A 23,768-nucleotide genomic window follows, 5' to 3' on the forward strand; every position below is an offset into this window, starting at 1 on the left:
AGCAGCGCTGCAGGGAAGGCTGCTCTACATGAGCCGGCGGAGAAGCGGCCCTGGGCGGTCACAGCCGCTCTCGCAGACGGGGCACGGTTGGCATGAGGAACTGACGTGAGCCCTCCCTTAGCACCCCCGAAGAAGCCGAGGGGCGCAAGTCGCTTAACGTAATTCACTGAGGCTACCGAGACCGGGTCACGCATGAAGGGCTCCGGAACCGGCGAAGTGCGCTCCGCTGCCGGGGCGGGGCCGCAGCGGGGCGGGGCTGGGCCGGCAGCGGTCGCCATGGCAGCGCGCTGCGCGCTCGTGACGCGCCTACGCAGCCAATCGGCGGCGAGGCGGATGAGTGACAGCCGGCGGCACCAGTGGCGAGCCGCGCCTTGGCGGGGCCGCCAGAGCTGCCGGGCGGCCGGAGCGCGGAGCGGCCGCGGCGGGGCCGGGTGAGCGCAGGGCGGCGGGTGCGGGGGTGGGTAGCCCACGGGATCCGCGGCGAGCCGGGCCGCGTGCCGCTGGCCGCAGGTCTGGCAGGCCCGGTAACCGCTTCTGCCTTCGCGGGCCTACTGCGGCCCTTCCCTCCGGTGGCCCGCCCCGCCGCGAGGCTTTGGCCTAGAGTCGCCTACCACGGGATCACCGGGCCAGATCCGTCCCCGCCCCCGAGCTCCCGCTTGTGCTGCGGCTGCTGGAGCCGCGCTCTCGGTGCGCGGGGATCCGCCGCGCCGCCCGGCTGCCGGGCGTGAGACCGGGGACGGGTCGCGATCCGGCCGGCAAGGAGCCGGCTGGACCTGGGGCGCAAAGCAGACCGCTCCTCGTCAGGAAAAAATGCTCAGCGCCTTTAATTGAGCTTCTGGCCAAGCTGCGGGAGCTGCTGATTGATTGCGTTCCGCTGACTTGGCTGATTAATAAAGAGCAGTTCCCTCCTTGCTGTTGCTATCGCTTCCTGGCTTCGCGCAGAGATGCTCCCTGCCCAGCTGTGCGGGACTGTGCTAGGCGAGAGTCCGGCCTCGCAGGCTTAGCCTTACAGCTAGAGTGCAGCCACGGAAGGCCTTAAGAGGAAGGTAGGCTTCCAGGGATGGGTATCTGGAGCCACCAGGTGCTTTGGCTTCTCTAGTGAAGAACTTTTTCATTGTGCTTGTGTGAGGTAGTGTAGGTGGCTGCACGTAGCCCTTGGTTTGAACCCAGCTGTCTGCTCCCTTATGCTGCTTGCTTAAGGAAGCTGTCTTCTGGGCACACTTGTGCAGTTAATCACTCTGCTAGCAGCACTTCCACCTTCTGCTTGGCCACTCAGTACTCGCTGGGAGCTGCCTAGGGAATTCTGTGGCATCTACAGGTTTCACAAGCTGCAGCTCTTCACTTGTTGGCTGGGGGATTTCTACCAGGCAGCTTTTCTTTCTGGTGGAATGTTCTTTCATCCTCCTCATTACCATTCTGTGTGCAGCACACTTTGTTCTCTATCTGTAATGAAAGGAAGATTGAGTGTGACTGGGGAAATTCTGTGTCAAATATTCAAGTTGTTTCAGCTCACAGCTCCTCAGAAGTCTCTTTAATACTGTGTGTTCTTACTGGCTCTGCTGATTTCTCCTTGCCTTCCTTGCTTTGTATGGAGGAACTTGCTCTGCAGAAGGAGTGTGAATTCATCTTTGGATTTCAGCTTGGCTGCTCTCTGTATAAAGCTCTGAGAATGGCTTGCCTGCTGCTGTTGAGAAGAGTTTGCTGTGAGAGACCCATGAGTGACTGATGATCACAGTTATGCAGAGCTGCAGCCTGCTTCTTCCCAAGAGCTTCTCAGCAGTCACTTTGTCAGGTCACTGGTGCACTGCAGAACATCTGCTGTCAGGTTTAACATGCCACCTCTCTTGGCTGCAGACAGTGAAATCTCTTCAAAGAATGCTTTTGACAGACAACCTTGTGGCAAGAGCCTGACCTCAAGTACCCTCTGGTGTTTGCAGCCCAGTCTTCATTGTCCTGTTCTGGGAAACTGCCTCTGCTGAGCCACTGATCTGTGAAGGTCCTTTGAAGGGTCCTTTGACCCAGACTGTCAGAACAGTTTCCTAGCTTTTTTTCCCCCCAATTTTTAATTCCTCCTTCTTTGGATTCTGCTCAGCCAATGCTTTCTGGTGTTTGAGACCCTTCCTTGATAGGCTCCTGTGCCATGGTACTGCTGTGCAAAGGAACAGCTCACTTCTTTCACTCACTGCTTGCTGTTGGTGTAGGGATCATGCTTTCCAGGTGTGACTGGATGCTCACTTGGGGGAGAAGTTTGGGGTGGAAATAGTTTAATGTGCCACAGGGAGTTGCTTTCTGAGTTTGGGTGCAGCTGAAGGGCTTTTTCTGGGATGTGAGGGTGCTGAATACAGCTTGGTTGGCTGCTCTTTCAGTGGTGAGAATATAAAGGGAACTGCAGGGGAAGTGCATTGCCTCTGGGAGCTGTGGGACACCCCTGCAGTACTTTTGTTGATGAAGCAGGAGACTTTGTATTTATGTGGCACTTAGAACCACAGGATGGTAGGGGTTGGAAAGGGCCTCTGAAGATCATTAGGGACTGGGTTTAGTGGTGGACTTGGCAGTGTTAGGTTTATGGTTTGACTTGAGGGTCCTAAGGGTCTTTTCCCACTGAGATGATCCCTGCAGAATTTTCTGTGAAACCAGTGGGTTTGGTTTACTGTGCACTTCCTCTCCCTGAGAAGTGAGGGAGAAGTTAGAGCTTAGTAAAGGCTTCTGCCTGTAGGAATCTGGGCACCTTTGGCTGTGTGAAGCACTGTATTTCCTTGCACCCCTCAGGACCAACTTGCATTGTAAGTTGCAGTGCACATAGCAGACTGTGAGTATACTGCAGGAGGCTGAGGAGAGCAAACTGGATGCTGACTACTCAAGGGTGTTTCAGTCAAGAGAGTTGCAGATTCAGTTGGTAATACTCAGGGCAGTGATCTTGGAGCTTGCCTCTTTGCTGTGTTGTTTGCTCTTCCTTGAGCACTAAATAGGTTTAGGTGGTCTCTAGTCATGGGTTAGCTGACCTGTGGCAGAAGTGATTTGCTGTGCAGTTATTGCAAGGCAGGCTGGAGATGGCCTGAGCTGAAGCCATCCACTGAGAGTGCTCAGGCCACCATCAGCTTTGGCTGCTGAGTGGGGAAGAGTGAGTGCAAACCATGTGGGGACTGCCTGTTGCTAGACTTAATGGGTGGCAACCTGTGTGTCCTGCAGGTCTGGGGCTGTCCTGCACGTTGGGCACTTTGGGGTGTGAGTACAGAGCTGTGCTACCACTCTTACACCTGTAATTGCCATTGTGTACCTAAGGATGTAGCTGATGAGTTGTCCCTGCTGCAAAAGGTGTTTGAAAGTCTGATTTGTGTATTTATTCTTTTGGTTTAGTGTCTCTCTGTAATTCAGGAACAGGAAGTGAGGCAAACTAATCCCTGCTTTTGCTAGGTTCCATCTCTCTGTGAGGCAGAAGAGTTGGGTAAGCTCCAGATTCTTCTGGCCTATGCTGCAGAGTCTCTTGGCTCAGCAGGACCCACGGACATGGCTGAGGGAGGGGAGAGGCAAGGCATGAGCCTCATTAACTGAGATCATTAGCAGACCTCTAGATCAGCCTCTTCTACAGGCCAGGAACTCACACCTTTTGTGGTAGCCTCAGCTAATGTCATAGAATCCTCTTCCAGGGTGCTCTTGCAGTCCAACTTCCTGCACCAGCCATCTCTGCAGCTGCTGTGTCTTTGCTGATCCATGGAAAGCTCTCTCTTTTTTTCCCTTCCTTGCATCAGGAAAATCCCAAAGGCTGCTGGCTTGCCTGCAGGTCTCAGGCTGCTGCAGCATCTTTTCCAGTTGATGAAGGAAGTTGGGAGACTGTTTTAACCATGAAACAGTATCCTTGCTCAGCACTGTCTCATCTCTGTTCTGGGAAAGGGGCTTCTCCAAGAGGAGGAATGGGAGCTTCTGTAGGCTCTGGGAAATGGGTCAGCAGATGCTTGGCTCTTTGTTCAGGTGCTGCAACTGAGTCTCAGGAGCAGTCCCCAAGGACAGAACTTAACTGTGCATGGTCAGGTCTCATTTGTGGCAGCTTGAGGCCTTAGTTCTTGAACTGCTGGTGGGGAGGGCTGTCTCTCTCCCATTTGACTTTCTCCCTGTGGCTCTGTGGGAGAGAGCAGGACTGCTCCCTCCACCCAGGGGAGAAATAATAAGGAACTGAACAAGTTCATTTCTTTCCAGCCTCTTACTGCCAGATGAAGCCCAAACCAGCATGTCTGACACCTGCCTGGGACCAAACCCTGCTTATTCCCTGTGGCAGATAAAGGAGTGAAAGGTGGCCCTCCAGAGCAAATGCTGAGTTAACTTTCCTCCTGTGGTGGGTGTTCATGTTTTGGATTTAGGATGTTACAGGAGGGGAATAGGATAAAGCTCTCTGCTGCCACTCTGCCTAGGAGCCTGGCTGGGTATCCTGGGTGGATCAAGGTACCATCAGTAAACACCAGGCTGTGGGAGGGAAGGTGCCTGGTCAGTATGATCCCCTCTCACCTACAGACAGCAGCTGAGCCTGGGGAGCTATTGCTTTAGTACTGCAAACTGACCTGGCAGTGCAGACAGTGGGTAGCAGAGGTGGCTTTGCTGGGCAAAGTGACTCCTTGGGTGAGCACCCCAAGAAGCTCTTAGAAGGATTGCTGAGGTAAGAAGAGGGGCCATGCAGTTTTACAGGGTACTGGTTTAGCCTGAGGCCTTAGTCTCTGGCACACTGAGTGTTTTGTCCCTGGCAGGCCCAGAAAACCTTAAGGCTGCTCTTGGGTAGTATCTTGAAGCTTGGTGTGGCAACTGAAATCCTTGTCAGAGAGCTGCTCACTCTGCTTTCTCTTAACAGGAGTGGGGTGTATGCTGTTGTGAAGGCACTTGGAAGAGCCTGGAGCAATGCCACCACCTTCAGACATTGTGAAAGTAGCTGTTGAGTGGCCAGGTGCCAATGCCCAGCTGCTGGAAATAGATCAGGTGAGACCTGCTAAGCAGATGCAGGAGGAAATGCACCACAGCCTTGCTAACTGGGATGTGGGAAGCACAGAAACTGGCTGTTCCTTTCTGCTTGAGAGGCTACTGAGGACTCTCTCTTTCTGTTTCTGTTCTAGAAAAGGCCTCTTGCTTCTGTCATCAAGGAGGTCTGTGATGGGTGAGTAATTCTCTGGGAACCCTGCTGGTGAATGGCTGGCCTGCTGATGGATCTTGCTGGGGCACTGTGGAAAGCCTCCACTGCTTGCCAGTGTGCTGCTAGCACAGGCCAGGCTGCTTGCTGCCAGTGTGGGCCATGGAATGCAGCAGGGTTTACAGCTGGAAGAAAAGGATTTCCTGAGAAACAGAGGCTTTGCATCTTGACTCCAGTTCTCTGTGTGTGCATGTGTATGGCCACAGGTCAGAGTCTCTGAGTGCTGGCCCAGCTTGCTGTTCCTCTTTCTGTGTTCCCCAGAGCCTGACTTGAAGCAGGCTGAAGTCCCTTTCCCTCGAGGAAGGGCATTTCTCTCCTCCAAAGGAGACTTAATTCCTCATGCTAAAGCTTTGCTTGAAAGTTCTTTTCCACCTTCCTGGGATCAAGCTGCTGTTCCTGATTGAGGTCCAGAAGAAAGAGGAGGAAGAAGCTCATGTGTCCTTCTCCCCCTGCCAGGTGGTCACTGCCAAACCCCGAGTACTACACCCTGCGCTACGCCGATGGGCCCCAGCTGTACATCACAGAGCAGGTCAGTGTGAGGGGATCCTGCTGATCCCTGGGCAAGAGTGCAGGATGCCTTGGGCTAGTGCCATACAACAGTGCCCTCACTGGTGCTCCAGAGGCAGCTTCTCTGCTCACACAAATGCTCTGCCTTGCATGGTGTTACTCACCTTTGGGACCTTGCACTTCTCCCTTTGCCTGCAAAGGTGCAAGGGCTGCACCCCTCCAGTTCAGTGCTGCCAGCAGGGTGGGGTGGTGTGGGAGCCCTTCCACTCATGCATGCACATGTGAACTGTAGAGCCAGTTATGCTCTTTCCTCCCCACTTCTCTGCAGTTTAAGGTTTCTCTTTTCTTTCAGACTCGCTGTGACATCAAGAATGGAACTATCCTACAGCTGGCAGTCTCCCCAGTAAGTGCCTCCCCACCTGCCTGTCTCAGTAGCTGTGCTCACATGGCAGGCTCTTCTTGCCTCTGCTTCTTTCTCTTCTCTGCAAGTTGGAGGCCATTCTGCACAGAGAGGCACACCCTCTTGTTTTCCTTCCTGGTTGTGGTGTTCAGCTGCCCATCTGTAGGGCACTCTGTAAATGGGTCCAGTCTACATTTCCACTGCATCCCCTAGATGAGCTTGCTGCAAAGCACCTGAGAGATGCAGTCTCAGTCTGGGTGCAGTTAGTGTCAGAAAGCAACAGTGTTGGTGACCTAATGCAGCAACTAACACCAGGCCCATCAGCTGCAGAGTGGGTTGGGTTGTGCCCAGTGAACTCTTGTGGCCTCAGCAGTTGTCTTTTGCAGATGTGCTGCAGCTTCCCTTTTACTGAAATGCTCAAACCTCTTGTGCAAATGCCATGGCACAGAGCTGAGACTGAGGAAAACAGGAAGAAGTTGTTTGGGCAAGAGGTGCTTGAGAGGATGTCCCTGGTCTGTCTCTGAGAAGTCTTGCAGAATGCCATGTGGGTACAGAAGTGAGCTTGTGCTTCTCTTGGGATATATGACAGGGGAGTTGAAGGTTGTATTTCTTTAATGGTCTCACTCATCACTTCTATATCCAGCTCCACTTGCCTCACCAAGGAGCAAACCAACCCTTTACTCCAACACACAAAACAGGGTCTGTCTTGCCTCCTGCCTGGCTGTAACTGAGTACAGCCTCTCTTCTCAGTCTCTTAGACCTGCTGGCTGCTGCTACTTACCCTGTCATTGCTGGTGTCTCTCTACCCTTGTTGTGCTCTTTCTGCCCATCCATGGACTTCAGAGAGGATGGCAGAGCTCATCCTGCAGGGGCCTAGCCTGCAGGGGCCTAGCCTGCAGCTGGCACCACCTCTCTTTCCTCCCAGTCCAGGGCAGCTCGCCAGCTGATGGAGAGGATCCAGTCTCACAGCATGGAAGCCCGACTGGATGCCATGAAGGAGCTGGCTAAGCTCTCAGCAGATGTGACCTTTGCCACTGAGTTCATCAACATGGAAGGGATTACAGTGCTGACACGGCTGGTGGAGAGCGGCACCAAGCTTCTGTCCCAGTGAGTTCCCTGTGCTGCAGGGCTCTGGAACAGGACCTTGGATGAGGAGCCAAATTTGCCCCCTCTTGAAGGTGGGGTCCCAGCAGAGCAGAGTAAAGGGGCAGAAGCCCCTTTAAGAAGAGCTGCAGTGAAGGCCAAAGAATGCATAGGGGGGAAGTTATCAGTCCTCAGTCTCCCAACAGCCTTCAGCTTTTGGGCTTCCTGAGCAGAAATTGTATCTCTTTGGTTTAAGGAACTTTGGGTGGTTCTTCCATAGATTATTTTTCTTTCCTTCTTCAATTTTTGATCAGTTTATCCCTTTGACCTCCACAACACTGTGTGGAGATGAAGTTCCACAGCTACCTGTCCTGTAGGATGAAAAAGGCTTCCTGAAACAGGTCACCCTCTGCATATTTTGTTACAAGAGCTTGTAAATTCCTCTCTTCTCCACCCTGTTGGTAACCAAGTAGCTCGCTCTCTCTCACACAGCAACCCTTTACCCAAGCCCTTCCAAGCTGCAGTCTTAGTCCATTGACACTGTAACTATGGCAGCCACTCCAGAGCTAATCATTCTCTTCATGCTTTCCCTAGCTCTTAGCTCCTCTCAGTACTGTGCTGTTGTGGGAAGGTTTGTTTGTGACTCCTCATCAGTTTGAAGCCTTACCCTGGAAGTGTTGAGTTTGAGCAGAGGTCCTTTGCACTACTTAGGAATAAATGCTGCATCCTTCCTTTTCCTGTTGTCCTTTGGAATAACCAGGCACTGATCCAGGTGGTTGGGACTCCCTGGTGGCAGGGCTGGGGACTTATTCTTGCTGATTTTCCCTTTCCTGGTCATCAGGAAAAAATAAATACAGTGCTATAAAACACTACTGGCTTCCTGAATGCAAATACTTTATTACCCCCCACAGTTCCAAGCTTATTAGAAGGAGGGGGTGACTTTTTGATCTTCTTCAGCTTGGACAGGCTTTCTGCTTGATCCTTTGTAACTGCATTCTTCCTTTCCTCAGTTACAGTGAAATGTTGGCTTTCACCCTGACTGCCTTCCTGGAGCTCATGGACCATGGTATTGTCTCTTGGGACATGGTCTCAATAACCTTCATCAAACAGGTGAGTTTGGGTAAGGGAGGGGAGGGGATGCTCTTTCCTTTCATGCTTTGGTGCAGCTTCCAGGAGGAGCAAGATGAGCCTGAGAGGAGGAGTCCTCAGTGAGAGCAGAGTGTGCTCAGCTTTCTGAGCCCTGCCTCCCTTAGCCTGGCTCACTCACCAGAAAGTTCCTTGGATGGGCATCTCTTAACCTGCTGCTTCATCTGTTTTAGATTGCAGGGTATGTGAGCCAGCCCATGGTAGATGTCTCCATCCTCCAGAGATCCTTAGCCATCCTAGAGAGCATGGTGCTAAACAGTCAGACACTGTATCAGAAGATAGCAGAAGAGATCACTGTGGGGCAGCTCATCTCTCATCTGCAAGTGTGAGTGTCCACCCAGCAGGCACCTGAATGAAATCAGTTTCAGGGACATCTGTCAATCTGAAAATGCCCTTTGGTTGGTTGGTTGTTAACATGTGAAACACTTCAAGATGCTGTTTTTTAAGTATTACTGATATGTCATCTTGCTTGAACTTGAGAGTTTGCAAAGGTAAGATCCTGGAGAAGCAGAAGTTCTGGAAGCAATTAGGCATGTGGGTGGGTGTATGTTGTGGTGCTGAAGTCTGAGCTCTGCTGGGCTGCACTCTGCATTATCTTCTGAATAATGCAGCTGTCACTCAGCAATTTCTGTCAGCTTTGTGCAGGGCTTGTGAGGAGGGAGTTGGGTGGCATGAAAGCAGAATGCCTGAGCCCTGCTTGTCCATTCATGTGCAAGATACTGTAGTAAATGTCCTCATGGTGCAGGCCAGGGAGCAAGCTGTAATGTTCTGGACTGCCTGTCCTCTTACCCTCCCATTTTTGTTTCTGCAGCTCAAACCAGGAGATTCAGACATATGCCATTGCCCTCATCAATGCCCTCTTCTTGAAGGCACCTGAGGACAAGAGACAGGTTTGTTCTTGCTTTTTGACTTTAAACCTGAATAATGGTTACTGGCTGGCTGTTTACTTCGTGCCTCAAACCCTATTGTCTGGGCAAGGCAGACCTTGGACCTTGCCAAGAACTTAGGTAGCTGTTTCAGTGTGGCAGGAGAAAAAGCACCAGCCCATTGGTACTGTGTTCTGGAGCAGCACTTCTGTGCTTAGGAAATGCTCAGAGAGGAATCTGAAAGACCTTAAGAGACAGAAAGTAATCCTCTGCACAGCATGGAAACTGGTTTGGAGAATGTTCATTCTGTGTGGGAGGGGTAGGCTGAGTAGAGTCCTTGGCATTGTACTGAAGAAACCCCACCACCTCTCCCCAGAAAGAGACCTTCCTTGAGTCACAGGGGGATATTCCTGCTGGCAAGTGTGAGGAATGAACCCCCCTGTCCTGCTTGGAGGAAGCCCTCAGGATCTCAAGTCCACCCAGATGTGCCTATGTCTGTACTGTGTAGCTTTGCTGTGTTAAGGCCTTCTCCAGTGCCCCATGTGTGCTGTTTCTCTGAACTCTGAGCTAAATCCTGTCTGCTTCTCTTTGTGCCTTTTTGCTTTCTGCCAGCAGGACAAGCTGCTTAACCCGCTAGACCTGCCCATCACTGTAAGTAACTCGAGCCTGGGGGCTGGTCATGCAGAACTGTAGCCATGTTAGCTTTTCTCCAGCTGCCTCTTGGTGTCTCAGATGCTGCACACAGGCTGCAGGTAGTGGAGGAGCCTAGGGAGAAGGGGTGGGAGGACTCCTGGGGGTGTGCTCTGACTGCAAAAGGGAGAAGAATCAGTAGCAGGAGAAATCTTGAATGACTTCTGTGCACTCAAGATAGTAAAGATGGTCATAAAAGGAAGCTGATACTACAAGACTGACCAGGGAAACCAGTTTTAAAACTGGAAGCAGTTCTTTAGCAGTCCTGAGTCTTAAACAGCCTGAGCTGACAGCACAAATCTCCCTTGCACTGACAGCTTCGTATCCAGCTCCATCCTTGTAAAGGCAGAGCTGTTTGTGAAGAGCAGTCACAAACCTTAGTGCTGATTGAGAGCTAGGGCTTACATTCTGCCGAATTTGTGACCTCTCCCTTATGAGAATTGTGCTACAAGAATGGGTTTTGGCCCAAGCTGTCTCCAGGGGATTCACCACTCCTGTTGATTCAGAGCCTCCTGTACAGCTTTTGGATCTCTCTGGCTGGCACAGAGAATGCTCCACTTCTGCCAAAGCTGCAGAGGTGGAACTCTGATCTCAATAAATGTTACAAAAAGTCTAAAATGAACAATTATTCCCAAGGAAATAATTGAATAAGGAACTGAATAAAGAAATAAGGAAGAACATACTCCTGATGGCAACTTGGCCAAGATGCTAAGCTTCCTAGCTTAGCATTCCAAAGGATCTTTCACTTCTTTTCTTGTTGAACACACTCCACATGACCACAAAAGGCCATGAAGATGATCAAGGGACTGGAATAACTTCAATATGAATAGAAGCTGAGAGCTTTGAGCTTGCTCAGCCTCAAGAAGAGAAGGCTCAGGGAAGTCTTATCAGTGTGTATAACTATCTGATGCAAGGGATAAAGGGAGAGGGAGACCAAGTCTTCCAACAGTGACTGCTGGCAGGACAAGAGGCAATGGGCACAGCTTAAAACCCAGGAAATTGCCCCTGAACACACACACACACACACACACACACACAAAGTAAATTAACACAAGCATGGTAGGAGACAAACAAGCTTCCCAGAGAGATGCTGGAGTCTCCATCAGTGAAGATGCTGAAACCCTGAGTGGACACAGTGCTGTGCTACCTGCTGTGTCTGGTGCTTGCACCAGGGAAGCTGGACTAGATGGTTTCAAGATGTTTCTTCCAACACAAATGAATGTGTAATTCTGTGCCCCCATCAAGCAGCAAAATGGACATTGCTGGACTTTGACTAGAGCACAGATGCCCTAGCAGTGGTTAAGCTGTGTGTGTGCTCATGCTTCTTACTATGCTCTTCAGAAGTGTTCCATTGTCTTTGTCCTTCTCACTGTTTATCTGCTTCAGTCCCCTGTTGCTTCATCCCATGTACAAACTAATTCCTTCAGAGGGAGAGTTCCTGGTGTTGCATGCACAGACAGACCCTAACAGCAGGCCTTGTTCTATTCTCAGCACCACATCTCACAAATCATAGTCACAATTGATGTCTCTGAGGGCAGTGTGTTATCTCTGAAACCACTTCCTACTTCATCTGGATGCTCGTTAGGTGTCTCCCATTCAAGCACTGACTTGATGGTAACATAAGTGCTGCTGAGCCTGCAGCTGGTACAGCTTGACTGGCAGCCAGTGTATCACCTTCTTGTTTTAGGAGGTCTCTGTCTGGAGCAAAAGTGGTAACAGGGACTTGGAATGAGGTTAATAGACACATTTTACCAAGAGCAGGGTTGGTAGGAGCAGTTGGAACAATCTTGGATTGCTCAGAAGGTACAGCTGGCTGAGTGCAATTGTCTAAGACTCTGCACATCTGCTTCCAGCTCTCAGTCTGCACTGCACAGGAATGTGAAGAGATCTCAGGCTGTCACTTCTTTTGGACTCCTTCCAGATGATGTGTTGCCAAACAGATTTTTTTCATACCTAAAGACTTTGCTTGTAACAGCAATCTTCTGATAACATCCCACTGTGACACTGGCCCTTGTGCCACTCTCTGTGTGATGAGATCTCTGGCACTTTAAAAAGTGACCCTCCCCAGTTTTCTAGGAGAGCACAAGTTAGATTCTTGCAAGTGCATGTGTCCCAGAGCTGAAGGCTTGCAACAGACACTTGCCTCTGCTGTGACTGTCATCATGACTTGATGGTTGGAAAAGCCTCCTCATCTGGGGAAGGAAGCCATGCAGCAAAGGGGGAAACTGGAAGCTTCCCTTTAAGTGTGAAAATTACTTCCCCTTTTACACTGAAGGGCTTCTGCAAATTGTCCTTAAGATGACTTGACAAACCTCTTTAGGAATGGAGACAAAGGGAACTTGCATTTCAGAGGGAGGGTTTGTGAGGGGGAAGAGACCTGAAAACTACCTCCAGTAGCCCTTGTTCTCTTGGGGGTGTACCTAGGTAGAGAAAGCTGTGAAATGGTGACTGAAGGAACCTCTTGGAGGTGACAGATTTTCCTCAGCAACCCCCAGTATGGTCCCTGCTGCCAGCTCTCCTGACACTGAGCTGTCACTGGATGTGCAGTGTTAGGCACTGCTGTAGCTGAATAAACCACCTGAGCTTTTCTCCCCATCAGTGGTGATTGGTAGGGGAGCTGTGCCATGGTAAGGGTGACATTGGCATCCCAACTTGATGCTTGCTCTCTGGTGAGGTGCCATGCTAAACTGACAGTCTGGAGTACTAGCACTTCCCTGTGTGCCAGTGCTGTCTGCAGCTCACAGGCTGCCTTCTTTCTCTCCTTGCTGCACAGTGTGGGCTTTCTGTTTATATTTTTGGACTCATGTTGTCTCATCTCTGAATTCCACCACAGGAGATGGCTAATGCATTTGCCCAGAAGCACCTGAGGTCTATAATCCTGAATGTAAGTATGTCAGCAGTCACAGAGTGCTCTCTAATGCCCTCTCAGTAGAAGTTTTCACTTGCACAGAGTGTAAATTCTGCTGCCTTTGGGGCAATTCCAGAAAAGTGACTCTTTCAGAGGTGAAATTGGAGCCACTTGCTCTAAAGAGAGTTACCAGGATGCTTCCTTCTGCTGTTCCACAGCACAATCTTGATGTCTCTGGCGGGGGGGGGGGTGGTTTAAACAGCTGAAGAGACACATACAGAGATGTGTATGCAGCCTGGCACATGCCTGCAGCTGATAGCTCAAGTTTTTACACACATCCCAATCCTCCTCACCTTTACCCTACCCTTTGTTTTGCAGCATGTGATCAGAGGCAACCGCCCCATTAAAACCGAAATGGCTCATCAGCTCTACGTGCTGCAGGTCCTCACCTTCAACCTCCTGGAAGAGAGAATGATGACCAAGATGGATCCCAATGATCAGGTCACTGCTAGAGCTGAGTAAGATCTGATAGAATAGGATGTACAGAGGGGCCTTATTCCTTGGCTCCCTAGAATTTGCAGTAGGTGGAGCATAAAGTTCCAGAAGCAGCCCTCACATGATAGTCCCTGAGATCAGGGCGTTCTCCTGGCTCTCCTGGTGTATGCTGTGGGAGATGGAAGTGCTCTGGAAGCCATTCATTGCACTCCTGTTGTGATCTGTGTGATGCCAGCTCTCAAACTGATTACTCCACCTCTACGGAAGGCACATCATTGTGTGCATCTCCTTGCAGTATACAGGAAGCTGGATGCTCTTAAGGTGTCTGTCTGCTCCATTCTTGGATGCATTAAGGTTTTGAGTGAGAAATGCCTCAGCAGCATATGAATGCCTAGAAATTGCCTTGAACTAAACCTGGGGCATTTGAAGGAAAATGCAAACAGGTTTTGCATTACCCAGCATGCTGAAATGTGGCATTTTGAAGTGGGTTGCCTCCTCTTTTGTAGTGCTAGTGACCTTTGGCATCTCTGTATTCACTGTGTGAGCTCTGGAGAGAGGTGGGACTGTGCATTAGGTGAAAACAGTGCCCTTGTGATTGATCACATCACCATTTCCCTGCCTTCTGTCCTTCAGGCACAGAGAGACATCATATTTGAGTTGAGAAGAATTGCATTTGATGCAGAGTCTGACACCAACACCGTCCCTGGCAGTGGAACAGAGAAACGCAAAGCCATGTACACCAAGGACTACAAGATGCTGGGATTCACTGTAGGCATCTGGGGAGGGTGCTGACCCTAGAGCATGTAAAGCCAGCCTAAGCAATCTCCCTCTGAGTGGGGGGGGAAGAGAAGGAACAGGAGGAGCTGTTTGCTTCACCATACTTCTCCATCTGAGTTTTAGAAATTCAGCCACACTCAGACTCCAGAGAAGATCATTCTGAGCTTGCTGATTTAGTTAAATGCCAGGGAGCATTAGGCACAGTCTCTGGAGATGTTCACCTACTGTGGGCACCTATTCTGTGAAGAACTTGGAAGCAGCCACTCTCAGAAAATTCTGGTAGCATTGTCAGCAGGTGTCCAGAGTTACCTTTTGGGTGGATGGGAGGGAGTGCTTTTGGTGGACAGGTGGTTGTAAACATTCCTTCAGAAAAGGTTCTCACACAATCTCCTTAAGTTGGTTGGTTGGTTTGTTTGTCCTTTCTACACACCTTTCACAGAATCACATCAATCCAGCCATGGATTTTACTCAGACCCCTCCAGGGATGCTGGCACTGGACAACATGCTCTACCTGGCCAAATTTCATCAGGACACCTATATCAGAGTAGGTGAAGCGAGCTGCTGGTTTATGTAGGTACCAACACCACAGCAGCTCTTCTGAAGTGTGTGTTGCACCCTTTCCTTGTAGATTGTCCTAGAGAACAGCAGTCGAGAGGATAAGCACGAGTGCCCCTTCGGGCGCAGCGCCATCGAGCTCACCAGGATGCTCTGTGAGATCCTGCAAGTTGGGGAGCTCCGTAAGTACCAGCAGCGCCCCAAGCTTCCCAAGGGGCTGGGCTGATCTGAAAGCAGCTTCCAGGCATTTTGCAAATAGAATCATAGAATTGTTAGGGTTGGAAGGGACCTCAAGGATCACCCAGTTCCAAGGACAGAAGGAGCTTGGAGTTGCAGTGTCGGTGTCGCAGTGGTAATGCCGGTGCTGAACTAAAGAAAACTTGGCTGTGTGCAGCTGGCTCTCCTGAAAAACTGACACAAGCAGAAGGCTTTGACTCCCTGAAGCAGGGTGCTGTATTAAAAAGCCTCAACACTCTAGAAACCACTGAATCTGAGAAGTTCAGTAGCCATGACATTCTCAAAACAGCGTTCTGGGCCCATTAACCACCAACAAATTCTACCAGAAGGAAGTGGGGAACAACTGCAAGCAATCATTTGTGGGGACTAGTAAGGAAAGGGTACATGAGTCACAGAGGCTTGCACACTGAACATGGGGTAGTCTATAGACTGTCTGGGTAGACAAAGCGCTGAATTGTCCTCATCTCTTTGACTAAGTGCTGCTATACATCACCATGTGCTTGCCAGTGTAGTGGATTTCAGTCACTCTTGGCTCTTCTGCAGCGTGCTCATATGGTTGTGGTTTCTGTTTCTTCCTGAAGCCAATGAAGGCAGGAATGACTATCACCCCATGTTCTTCACCCATGACCGTGCATTCGAGGAGCTATTTGCCATCTGCATCCAGTTGCTGAACAAGACCTGGAAAGAAATGAGGGCGACAGCAGAAGATTTCAATAAGGTCAGAGTGGAGAAGAGGTATTGTTGTAGAATCCTTTGCAGAACAGCAGGTGTTCACTCAGCTGTACTTGAAGGGAAAGAGTAGGGCACAGAAGGTGTGACAGGGCACTGACGTGGGCTGTAAGGAAGGATGATTCAGCTCCTCTTTGGTGTGAGTTGAGGTCATTCTCTGTTCTTCTGGATCTCCAAAGCCACTAGCATGTTGACAGTCCTGGCCCCACTTACTCTCTGTCAAATCTCTGCTGCCAATAAGCAGCATGAAGGTGACTTGCTTTCCTCCTTGCCCTGACCTCCTTAGGTCATGCAGGTTGTGAGGGAGCAGATCACCCGGGCTCTTCCCTCCAAACCAAATTCCCTGGACCAGTTCAAGAGCAAACTGCGCAGCTTGAGCTACTCCGAGATCCTGCGACTGCGCCAGTCTGAGAGGATGAGCCAAGATGACTTCCAGTCGCCACCTATCGTGTAAGTGCCTGGCGAAAACAGTTGTCTCCTGTGCTTGCTCTTACCTCTGTTTTCAGCTTACTCTTTCATGTTTGATGGCTAGGGAGCTGAGGGAGAAAATCCAGCCTGAGATCTTGGAGCTGATCAAGCAGCAGCGCCTGAACAGGCTCTGTGAGGGGAGCAGCTTTCGCAAGATCGGAAACCGCAGGAGGCAAGGTGAGGTGCAGCCTCTGCTGCATCTTCTCACGGCAGGGACAAGAGGCAAATGAGAGCTGGTGGATTAATCTGTCAGCAGGCTGGTTACCTGGGCTGTCTGTACCGGGGGTGGGATGGAACAGATGTGCATCTCTAAGAATACAGCCACCCCCTCACGAACTGTAAGCAGCCCTGAGGAGCTGGGGGGAGTGGAAGGGTTGAGGGGAGAGACTTTACTGCAGTGGTTGTAAGACATCTGCTTGCTGTGTGTTGCAGAAAGATTCTGGTACTGTCGCCTCGCTCTGAATCACAAGGTGCTACACTATGGAGATCTGGAAGATAATGCCCAGGGGGAAGTGACCTTTGAATCTCTACAGGAAAAGAGTAGGTCCTGATCGCTGTGAGCACACTTTGCAGCGTTCTGTGCTCTGCTGTTAGGAGCATTCTCCTAGAGGGGAATGCAAAACAGCTATGCTTGAAGCCCAGACTGAGATGAGATCAACTCTTGGTCCTTGCCCAAATCCTCTGAGTCTCAGAAGTGGTTGGTGTCTCTCTTAACAGCCAACTGTAGGGATGTGTAATGTGTTCTGCACAACTGCAGCAGTGAGACACAAAACCAGGAGCAATGCCCAGCTGCAAAGCAAACCAAAGTTCTGGGGATTCCTGGTTGGGATTGTTTGTGATTTTTACTTTTTCATTGTTAGTTCCAGTTGCAGACATCAAAGCTATTGTCACAGGGAAGGATTGTCCACACATGAAGGAGAAAAGTGCACTGAAACAGAACAAGGTGAGTGCTCCCTTTTTGCCTGTCTGAAAGCAAGCAGCCAGAGCAAATGGTCTTCCAAAGTGCAGGTGTTAGTGTTTACAAAGTCCATCTCGCTGCTGAGCCTTTTAGTGCTCATTTGTGGTTGCTAGGTGCTGTCAGTAGAGTCTGGTTGGGCTACAGGCTGCAGCTTCTCTTGCTGGGTGAGAAGGAAGAAGGTGCTGTAGTGTTTTGTTCAGCCAATCAGCAAATGATTCTTTTCCATTCAGGAAGTGTTAGAATTGGCCTTCTCAATATTGTATGATCCTGATGAGACCCTGAACTTCATTGCACCTAATAAATACGAGGTAAGAAACAAAGCAGTTAAGCAGCAGAATATGAATTTCTGAAGCTAATTTATAAGCAACTGATCCTTCTTAGAGGCTGGAGCAGGGTGTCTCCCCCCAGCTTCATTCTTAGCAAATGCTGGACTGCTCCATCCTTTTCTCCCATGCAGGCAGTGTTTGCCTTTCCCCCATTCTGGAGGACACCAGTGCCTACAATAGCTTTGCTTTTTCTCTTGGTCCTCTTAGGTCAAGCTTACCTCTAGGCTGTAACTCGCACTGGAAATCTGTGGGCAGTGTTTTGGGGTCGTTTGGGGTTTTTTTTGCCCCCTTTTTCCTTATGTGGAACTGTATCTTTAAGTGTTCCACAGATGTGCCTGAAGTTGTGAATTACCCTTTCTTTCCCATAGTACTGTATCTGGATTGATGGGCTTAATGCTCTCTTGGGGAAGGACATGTCCAGTGAGCTGACCAAGAGTGACCTGGACACCTTGCTGAGCATGGAAATGAAGCTGAGACTCCTGGACTTGGAGAACATCCAGATCCCCGAAGCACCACCGCCCATCCCCAAGGAGCCGAGCAGCTACGACTTCGTGTACCACTATGGCTGAGGGGGACTGAGCCGCCCGGGCAGCCCCGGGGCGGCGGCGGGGGTCTGGCTCGGCTGTGACTCGCAGGGGGCCCGCGGCGGGCGCAGCTGCCGGCGCGCTGTGCCGCCGTGCGGGGAGCGGCGGGGCGGGCTGCTGTATCGGTACAATATAACAAGTTCCGCTGTCTGCCGCTGCCGCCTCCGCCTTTTCCCGCCCGGACCCCGCCCAGCGCGGAGCGGCCTGGCCGCGGGCCCCGCCCAGCGCAGCTCCCGTTTCGTGCCGCCGGGGCCCTGCATGCCCTCCCGGCGCAGCCCGGCACCCCCCTCCCCGCTTCGGCCCCATCACCGCCGCCGTGCCCCCAGCCCCTCTTTTCCGTCTCCCGCCCCGGTCCCTCCGGGGGCTCTCCAGCTCTGCATGGCGGCGGGCGGCGAGGGGTTGGGGCGGGCGGCGCTGGTGCTGCTGCTGCCCTACTACGGCTTCTCCATCGGCATCACCTTCTACAACAAGTGGCTCATGAAGGTGCGGGGCGGCGGGGAGGTGCGGGGCTGCGGGGGGCGGGCGGCGGCAGTGACGGCAGCTGTCGGCCCCGCAGAGCTTCCCCTTCCCGCTGCTCGTCACCCTGCTGCACCTCCTCCTCACCTTCGGCCTCTCGGCGCTGCTCCGCGCCGTGGCGCACTGCCGCTCCGGGCGGCCGCAGGCTGCGCTCTCCCGGGCCGACTGCCTGTACCGGGCGGCCCCTGCAGGTACGGCGGCGGAGAGGGCAGGGCGAGGCCCTGCCTGCCGCGGGGGAGGCGAGGGCTGCGCTGGTGTGGCCGTTGCCCGAGGCTGCCCGCGCCGCCTGGGCTCCTGGGGCTTGCTCCGGAGGCGCGGCTGCCTGCAGGCTGCCGGCCCGGGGGCGGTCTCGGGGGTCGGGGAGGTGTGAAGCCGGCGGGCGGCAGGCAGCGCTCCGCCGCTGCTCGGTGCTGCGGCCGTGCCCGGTGCAGAGGGTGCAGGCGCCGCTCAGAGCCTTGGCTTTAGCCGCGCTGGTTTCGGTGTCGGAACAAAAGCTGATGAGAGAATACGGATCCAGCGTGCTTGCTGGAGGAGCCGCTGGCACTTCAGAACATAGACTTGAGAATCCTCCACGGGACCTCAAGTGGTCTCTGCAAGTTATTTATTTTTTCTTTAGCATTGGTAGTAGCCACGTGGTTGTTACATCAGGAGTTTTTATCTGCTTGGAACTCGGTCTTTATGACACACGAGTTGGTTGTACATCACACAAAACTGCTGTAGCTGAGCCTGAGAAGTGAAACTTAGATCACAGAGCTCTAGCACCTTCAGCACTTCTGCGGGTCTGTGTGATGTTGGTTCAGTCATTGTCAGTGTCTCCCAGAGAACAGCATCTGTCCCAAGATCTCTGACAAGGTTTGCAGTACTTCACATAACATTCCCCATGGTTTCTTGAAAAATGCTTTCTGCACACCTGTAGCAATGCTGCCTTTCAGCATTGCAGGCCACTGGATCAGTTCAAGTGTCCTGTGGTAGGAGGCTTACATCCATGGGAGGGTAGACGGAACAGAGCTGCACCAGGGCTAAGGGTGCATGCTGAGATCTGTGGCCAGACTTGCCTCTTCAGGTTTCTCGCAGTGGTCCTTGTGCTTGCCAGTCACCATGCCCTGATACGCTAAAAAAAGACTTCATGCAAATCTCTGGTGGCTTTCGGTCACAGGGAGGCAAGATGCAAATCTCTGGTGGCTTTCAGTCATAGGGAGGGAAGGCTTATTCCTGCTCCTTTGCACAGTGTTGGTTCAGTGAGCACCAGCTTAGGTCACGGGAAACAGACAGAGACATCAAGAGCAGAGTGTGAGCTGTGTGGCATTGAGAGGAGTTACTCTGGGCAAAGTCTATTGGGTTTCTTCTGGGTCTGCTCTTTCTGTAGCCAAGCAGCAGGGAGTTATTTAGTGGTTTGGGGATTTTTGTATAGTGGAATACAGTTAACTTCAGATTTTTTTCCCTTTGATTCTTTAGCTCTGTTGACTTCCTTGGATGTTGGGCTGAGTAACTGGAGCTTCCTCTATGTCACTGTCTCCCTGTGAGTACCACCACCAGCTGCCCTGAGAGCCTTCCAGTGGGGTTCAGAAAGTGCTCTGTCTGGCAGCTTGATGGGTTGGCGTGCAGGGTCAGTGCTGACTTACTGCTAGCAGCTTGGGGTGATCTGGGTCCTAACCGTGCTTTACTGGGAAGTACTGCCTTGGAAGAGACTGACAGAGTATTTTGGTCCTTACAGCTACACCATGACCAAATCCTCTGCCATTCTCTTCATTCTGCTTTTTTCACTGCTCTTCAAGCTGGAGGAAGCGGTAAGGGTCCCACACAATGCTTAAGGGAGGGAGGAGGTCAGGCCCAGGGAAGTGAGCAGTGCATTGCACAAGAAATGTTCATGAGCAGAGGAAGAATGGAATGATGTGGATGAATCTAAAGGAAGGAAGCAGTTGTCTCTGTTCAGCTCCAGGAGTCTGCAGTGACGTTGTGCTTGTTCTCACCCAGAGGCTGACATTGCTGCTGGTGGTTCTGCTCATCGCTGCAGGGCTCTTCATGTTCACCTACAAGTCCACACAGTTCAGCACTCAGGGCTTTGTGCTGGTGCTGTGTGCCTCATTCCTTGGGGGCATTCGCTGGACTCTCACGCAGTTACTCATGCAGAAGGCTGAGCTGGGTATGTAGGCTGTTAGGAAGTGGTACTGGTAACAGGGAGGGGAGTAGAGAGCTGATAGCCCTTGCCACAGAAACAAAACACCTTGTGTAAGGGATAGTGTCTGAAACCTGGGGCAAGAGTTACCTGTTGATGGGGAGTGAAGGTGGCTTGGCAGGGCTGTAGGCAATACAAAAAAGGTGTGTGGCTAGGGATGGGACTCTTAAAAGGCTCTAGAAGCTGTGTTGTTCCCTGGCTTGTTACTGCCTGGTCTGTCACTGATTCTCCTCTTTTCAGGCCTCCAGAACCCCATTGATACCATGTTCCACCTGCAGCCGCTCATGGTCCTGGGGCTCTTCCCACTCTTTGTGGTGTTTGAGGGTGCGTGAGTTGGTCAGAGACAGTAGGGATAGCTTGATGGAGTGGTTGGGGAGGTTGCTGAGCAGTTTGTTGTTTGGGATGATGCATTTAGATAAGTGAACAGCTATGAGCTTTACAAAGTTAGAGACCTGGAATTCCAAGGACCCAGATGTGCCTTATTAAAGAGTGCATAGGGATAGTAGCCTGCCAGGCTTGTGGAGGTATGGGCAGTGAAGAACTGGCTCCACATCCTCCTGATACTGGAATGTGAGCAGCCCACTCTCATCTTGTGAGGAGTTCTGGGAGTTGGGAAAGGTACTCTGCTACTCATTGTCTTGTTCCTAGGCCTGCCTTTGTCCATATCAGAGAGGCTCTTCCATTTCCATGAAGCAGGAATGCTGCTCTCTCTGGTAGGGAAGCTGTTCTTGGGTGGAATTCTTGCCTTTGGTCTAAGCTTTTCTGAGTTCCTCTTGGTTTCCAGAACATCTAGCCTCACCTTTTCCATTGCTGGCGTGTTTAAGGTAAGGCATGGTTCCTGTGCTGACACTAGAAGGCAAGTACTGAGTCTTCTCTGAAATGGGCTTTGTGTGGTGGGAGCTTGCTTAGAGCCAGTTGTTGCTGTTCTCCTTGCACAGGAGCTTGGTGCTTTGCCTTGCAGTCTCTGCAGTGAAGTCCCTTGGTCCCTGACAGCATGGGGCAGAGACCAGGGACTGATCTATAAAAGGATACCCTCATGGTGCCAGGTTTGGTGGGATTTGGGATAGGCCAAGACACATGGGCCTCACGAGCAATGGATGGTGCAGGAGAGAGCAGGGGTAAGAAGGGTGTGCTCTTGCATCAGAGCTGGATGTGAACAAAAAAGTGGTTTGAGCTCTCTCTTTAACTAGGTTCAACACATTTTCTCCTCCTTTAAGAAATCCAGCACATGTACTCTTTGAGCTAAATGGTGACCTGTGAAACTTGTCTGCTCAGGAGTCACAGGATTGCCATCTAGCTCAGTCAGAGGGTGTAGAATCCCACATCTCAATTTAACAGGTGGTTCTGTTTCTGGAAGCTGGTTTTGGAATTCTCTGTGCTTGGAGGAATTTGCTGATGGAAATTAGCAGCCTGGCATCTTGCTCTGGGCTTGAGCTGTAAAACATCTCATGCATATCTCCTGAGGTCCTGCCCTCCCACCTGTCATGTTTTTTGTTTCCACAGGAAATCTGCATTCTGTTTCTGGCCACACGTTTGCTGGGAGACCGCCTCAGCCCTCTCAACTGGCTGGGCTTTGCTGTCTGTCTGTCAGGAATCTCCCTTCACCTTCTTCTCAAAGCCATGAGTCCCCAAGGTGATTCTGGTTTCAATCCCTGTTTGTAGGTGTCCTTCACAGGGAGCTGTGTCTAGTTCTGGCTCCTTGCTGGTGCCAGCTTTGGCTGCTCCAGTGAGTCCGTGGCTGAACAGGCTGTCTGCATGCAGGTGAAGAAACACTGAAGCTACACAAAGAGCTCAGCTCTGAGCCTGACCTGGAGCTGCTGCTGCTGCACCACCCCAAATGTGAGGCAGAGGAAGAAGAGGATGTTGAAACCCCACAACAGCAGTGACTGAACACGAAGCACAAAGCCCCCTGCTCTGTTCTTGCCAAGCCTGCCTGACAGCTATCTAGAAGGAAGGTCCAAGAGTCTCTGCCTGTGACCACCCAAGGAGAGCCTGGTGAGAGGGTCCTGCTGTTCTGCTACACAGTGTGGCTCTGGAGATGCTGCACAAGAGACAGGCAAATACCCTTCACAGAGGGCAAACTCTGAAGGCAAGCCCTGGTTCAGTGGAAGTGGGATGGTGTGGTGAGACTGCAAAGTCCTGCTGAAGGCTCCCTAGGGAATGCTGAAGGCTTATGTTGAGCATAGCCCATGAGCTGTAGAATGAGAGTGGCCACATCTGGACTGCACACTCAGTGGTTCAGGGATCATTTGGGTGGTGTTTAGGCTTTGGCTTCAAAAGAGAAGGTAGATAAACCTTCCCATGCTTGCTTTGTGGGCCTGCTAAGTATGAACTCCCATCTTGGTGGGAGCAGATGCCTGCCTGTCAATCCATGGACTTGGTGAGAAGAAGCCTTTGTGCCTGCTGACCTCTGTGTTCTGGGTGCATAGTAAGGAGAGAATTAAATGCTGGTGTTTGGGACCAATGGAACCCAGCCAAATGATGTTGGCTGAAGGAAGGACAGTGATGCAAGAGTACTTCTGGCCCTCTGGGCCGAGGGGAGAGCGAGCAGCATCACAGGAGATCTAGCTTAAGCTTAAGCAATAAGCTTATTGGCAGGTATGTTGTTGGTAGTGCCCAGGGTGTGGAAGCAGGGGCTGGGGGGTGGTTTGGTTTGGGTATTTTTTTAATAAACTGGTTTTCTGATTCCTTTTTGTCTCCACATTATGCCCTTGTGCTTCATCAAGCAGAGGTGGTTTGTCTTCTGAACTCCTTTCCTGGCACACAGAATGCTTGCCCGTCAGCAGGATGCTTGCTCTCCAGGCCTGGGCTGATCTTCCTGCAGCCTGTCAGAGAGCACACTGACTTGTCTGCCTTTCTGCATGGACAAGGCAGAGGACAAGGCTGAGAACACTTGCAGTGTCACAGTGTTTTATGGGCTTCTTCTCTCTGCCCCCTTGGATTGGGTCAGTTAGTGCCACAGCCTCGGCCAGGAAAGGGGAGCGGTGCAGGATTTAAGAGGTGACTTTTGGGGCAGGTGGCTTGTGTTTTGCATGGCAGAATTTTAGCCTCTCTGGAAGTTTGCTCAATGAGATTTTGGAGTGGAAACAACTTGAGAGAGCTTTCCAAAGGGATAACAATGTGATCCTTCTCCTGAGAGGAGCTGGACACTGAAGTGAACTTCTCCTGTTTTGTTTGAGCTCCTGAGCCGTTTTGGCTAGACTGTCCCTCTGTCCATCTTGCATTGTAGTTTTCAGG

The 23,768-nt window shown here is 51.4% G+C and overlaps 2 protein-coding genes across 6 annotated transcripts; both read left to right on the top strand.

Annotated features, from left to right (window-relative positions):
• The first annotated feature begins 28 nt into the window (after positions 1 to 28).
• Positions 29 to 17,989, top strand: ELMO2 (engulfment and cell motility 2). Of its 4 annotated transcripts, none has more exons than XM_068150140.1 (23): positions 29 to 158; positions 4,195 to 4,330; positions 4,838 to 4,962; positions 5,097 to 5,137; positions 5,627 to 5,699; positions 6,030 to 6,080; positions 7,003 to 7,184; positions 8,171 to 8,270; positions 8,480 to 8,631; positions 9,118 to 9,196; positions 9,788 to 9,823; positions 12,696 to 12,746; positions 13,089 to 13,211; positions 13,839 to 13,973; positions 14,422 to 14,526; positions 14,611 to 14,719; positions 15,356 to 15,492; positions 15,790 to 15,953; positions 16,036 to 16,148; positions 16,404 to 16,511; positions 16,832 to 16,914; positions 17,160 to 17,237; positions 17,624 to 17,989. In XM_068150140.1, the coding sequence occupies exons 3-23, from the start codon at positions 4,885 to 4,887 to the stop codon at positions 17,822 to 17,824; spliced, it is 2,199 nt and encodes a 732-aa protein (XP_068006241.1). In that variant the 5' UTR covers positions 29 to 158; positions 4,195 to 4,330; positions 4,838 to 4,884; the 3' UTR covers positions 17,825 to 17,989. The 4 variants fall into 4 exon arrangements, with proteins under 4 accessions (XP_068006241.1, XP_068006245.1, XP_068006243.1 ...); XM_068150142.1 differs by lacking the exon at positions 29 to 158 and adding an exon at positions 348 to 431; XM_068150144.1 differs by lacking the exon at positions 9,788 to 9,823 and having other exon boundaries at positions 31 to 158.
• Positions 17,990 to 18,025: 36 nt separating this feature from the next.
• SLC35C2 (solute carrier family 35 member C2) lies at positions 18,026 to 23,219 on the top strand. Of its 2 annotated transcripts, none has more exons than XM_068150145.1 (9): positions 18,026 to 18,322; positions 18,396 to 18,546; positions 19,811 to 19,874; positions 20,070 to 20,142; positions 20,330 to 20,498; positions 20,772 to 20,855; positions 21,180 to 21,355; positions 22,035 to 22,164; positions 22,293 to 23,219. In XM_068150145.1, the coding sequence occupies exons 1-9, from the start codon at positions 18,098 to 18,100 to the stop codon at positions 22,415 to 22,417; spliced, it is 1,197 nt and encodes a 398-aa protein (XP_068006246.1). In that variant the 5' UTR covers positions 18,026 to 18,097; the 3' UTR covers positions 22,418 to 23,219. The 2 variants fall into 2 exon arrangements, with proteins under 2 accessions (XP_068006246.1, XP_068006247.1); XM_068150146.1 differs by having other exon boundaries at positions 21,180 to 21,244.
• Positions 23,220 to 23,768: the final 549 nt, after the last annotated feature.

Source organism: Melanerpes formicivorus, unplaced genomic scaffold (assembly GCF_026170545.1).
Source record: "Melanerpes formicivorus ecotype bairdi unplaced genomic scaffold, bMelFor1.0.p_v2 SCAF_19, whole genome shotgun sequence".
Taxonomy (NCBI): Eukaryota; Metazoa; Chordata; class Aves; order Piciformes; family Picidae; genus Melanerpes; species Melanerpes formicivorus.

Coding starts and splice junctions, on each gene's coding strand:
- ELMO2 (XM_068150140.1), top strand. CDS start 4,885: ATGCCACCACCTTCAGACATTGTGAAAGTAGCTGTTGAGTGGCCAGGT. Junction 7,185..8,170: donor GGCACCAAGCTTCTGTCCCA/GTGAGTTCCCTG, acceptor TCCTTTCCTCAG/TTACAGTGAAATGTTGGCTT. Junction 13,212..13,838: donor AGATGGATCCCAATGATCAG/GTCACTGCTAGA, acceptor TCTGTCCTTCAG/GCACAGAGAGACATCATATT.
- SLC35C2 (XM_068150145.1), top strand. CDS start 18,098: ATGCCCTCCCGGCGCAGCCCGGCACCCCCCTCCCCGCTTCGGCCCCAT. Junction 18,323..18,395: donor ACAACAAGTGGCTCATGAAG/GTGCGGGGCGGC, acceptor TCGGCCCCGCAG/AGCTTCCCCTTCCCGCTGCT. Junction 19,875..20,069: donor CTCTATGTCACTGTCTCCCT/GTGAGTACCACC, acceptor TGGTCCTTACAG/CTACACCATGACCAAATCCT.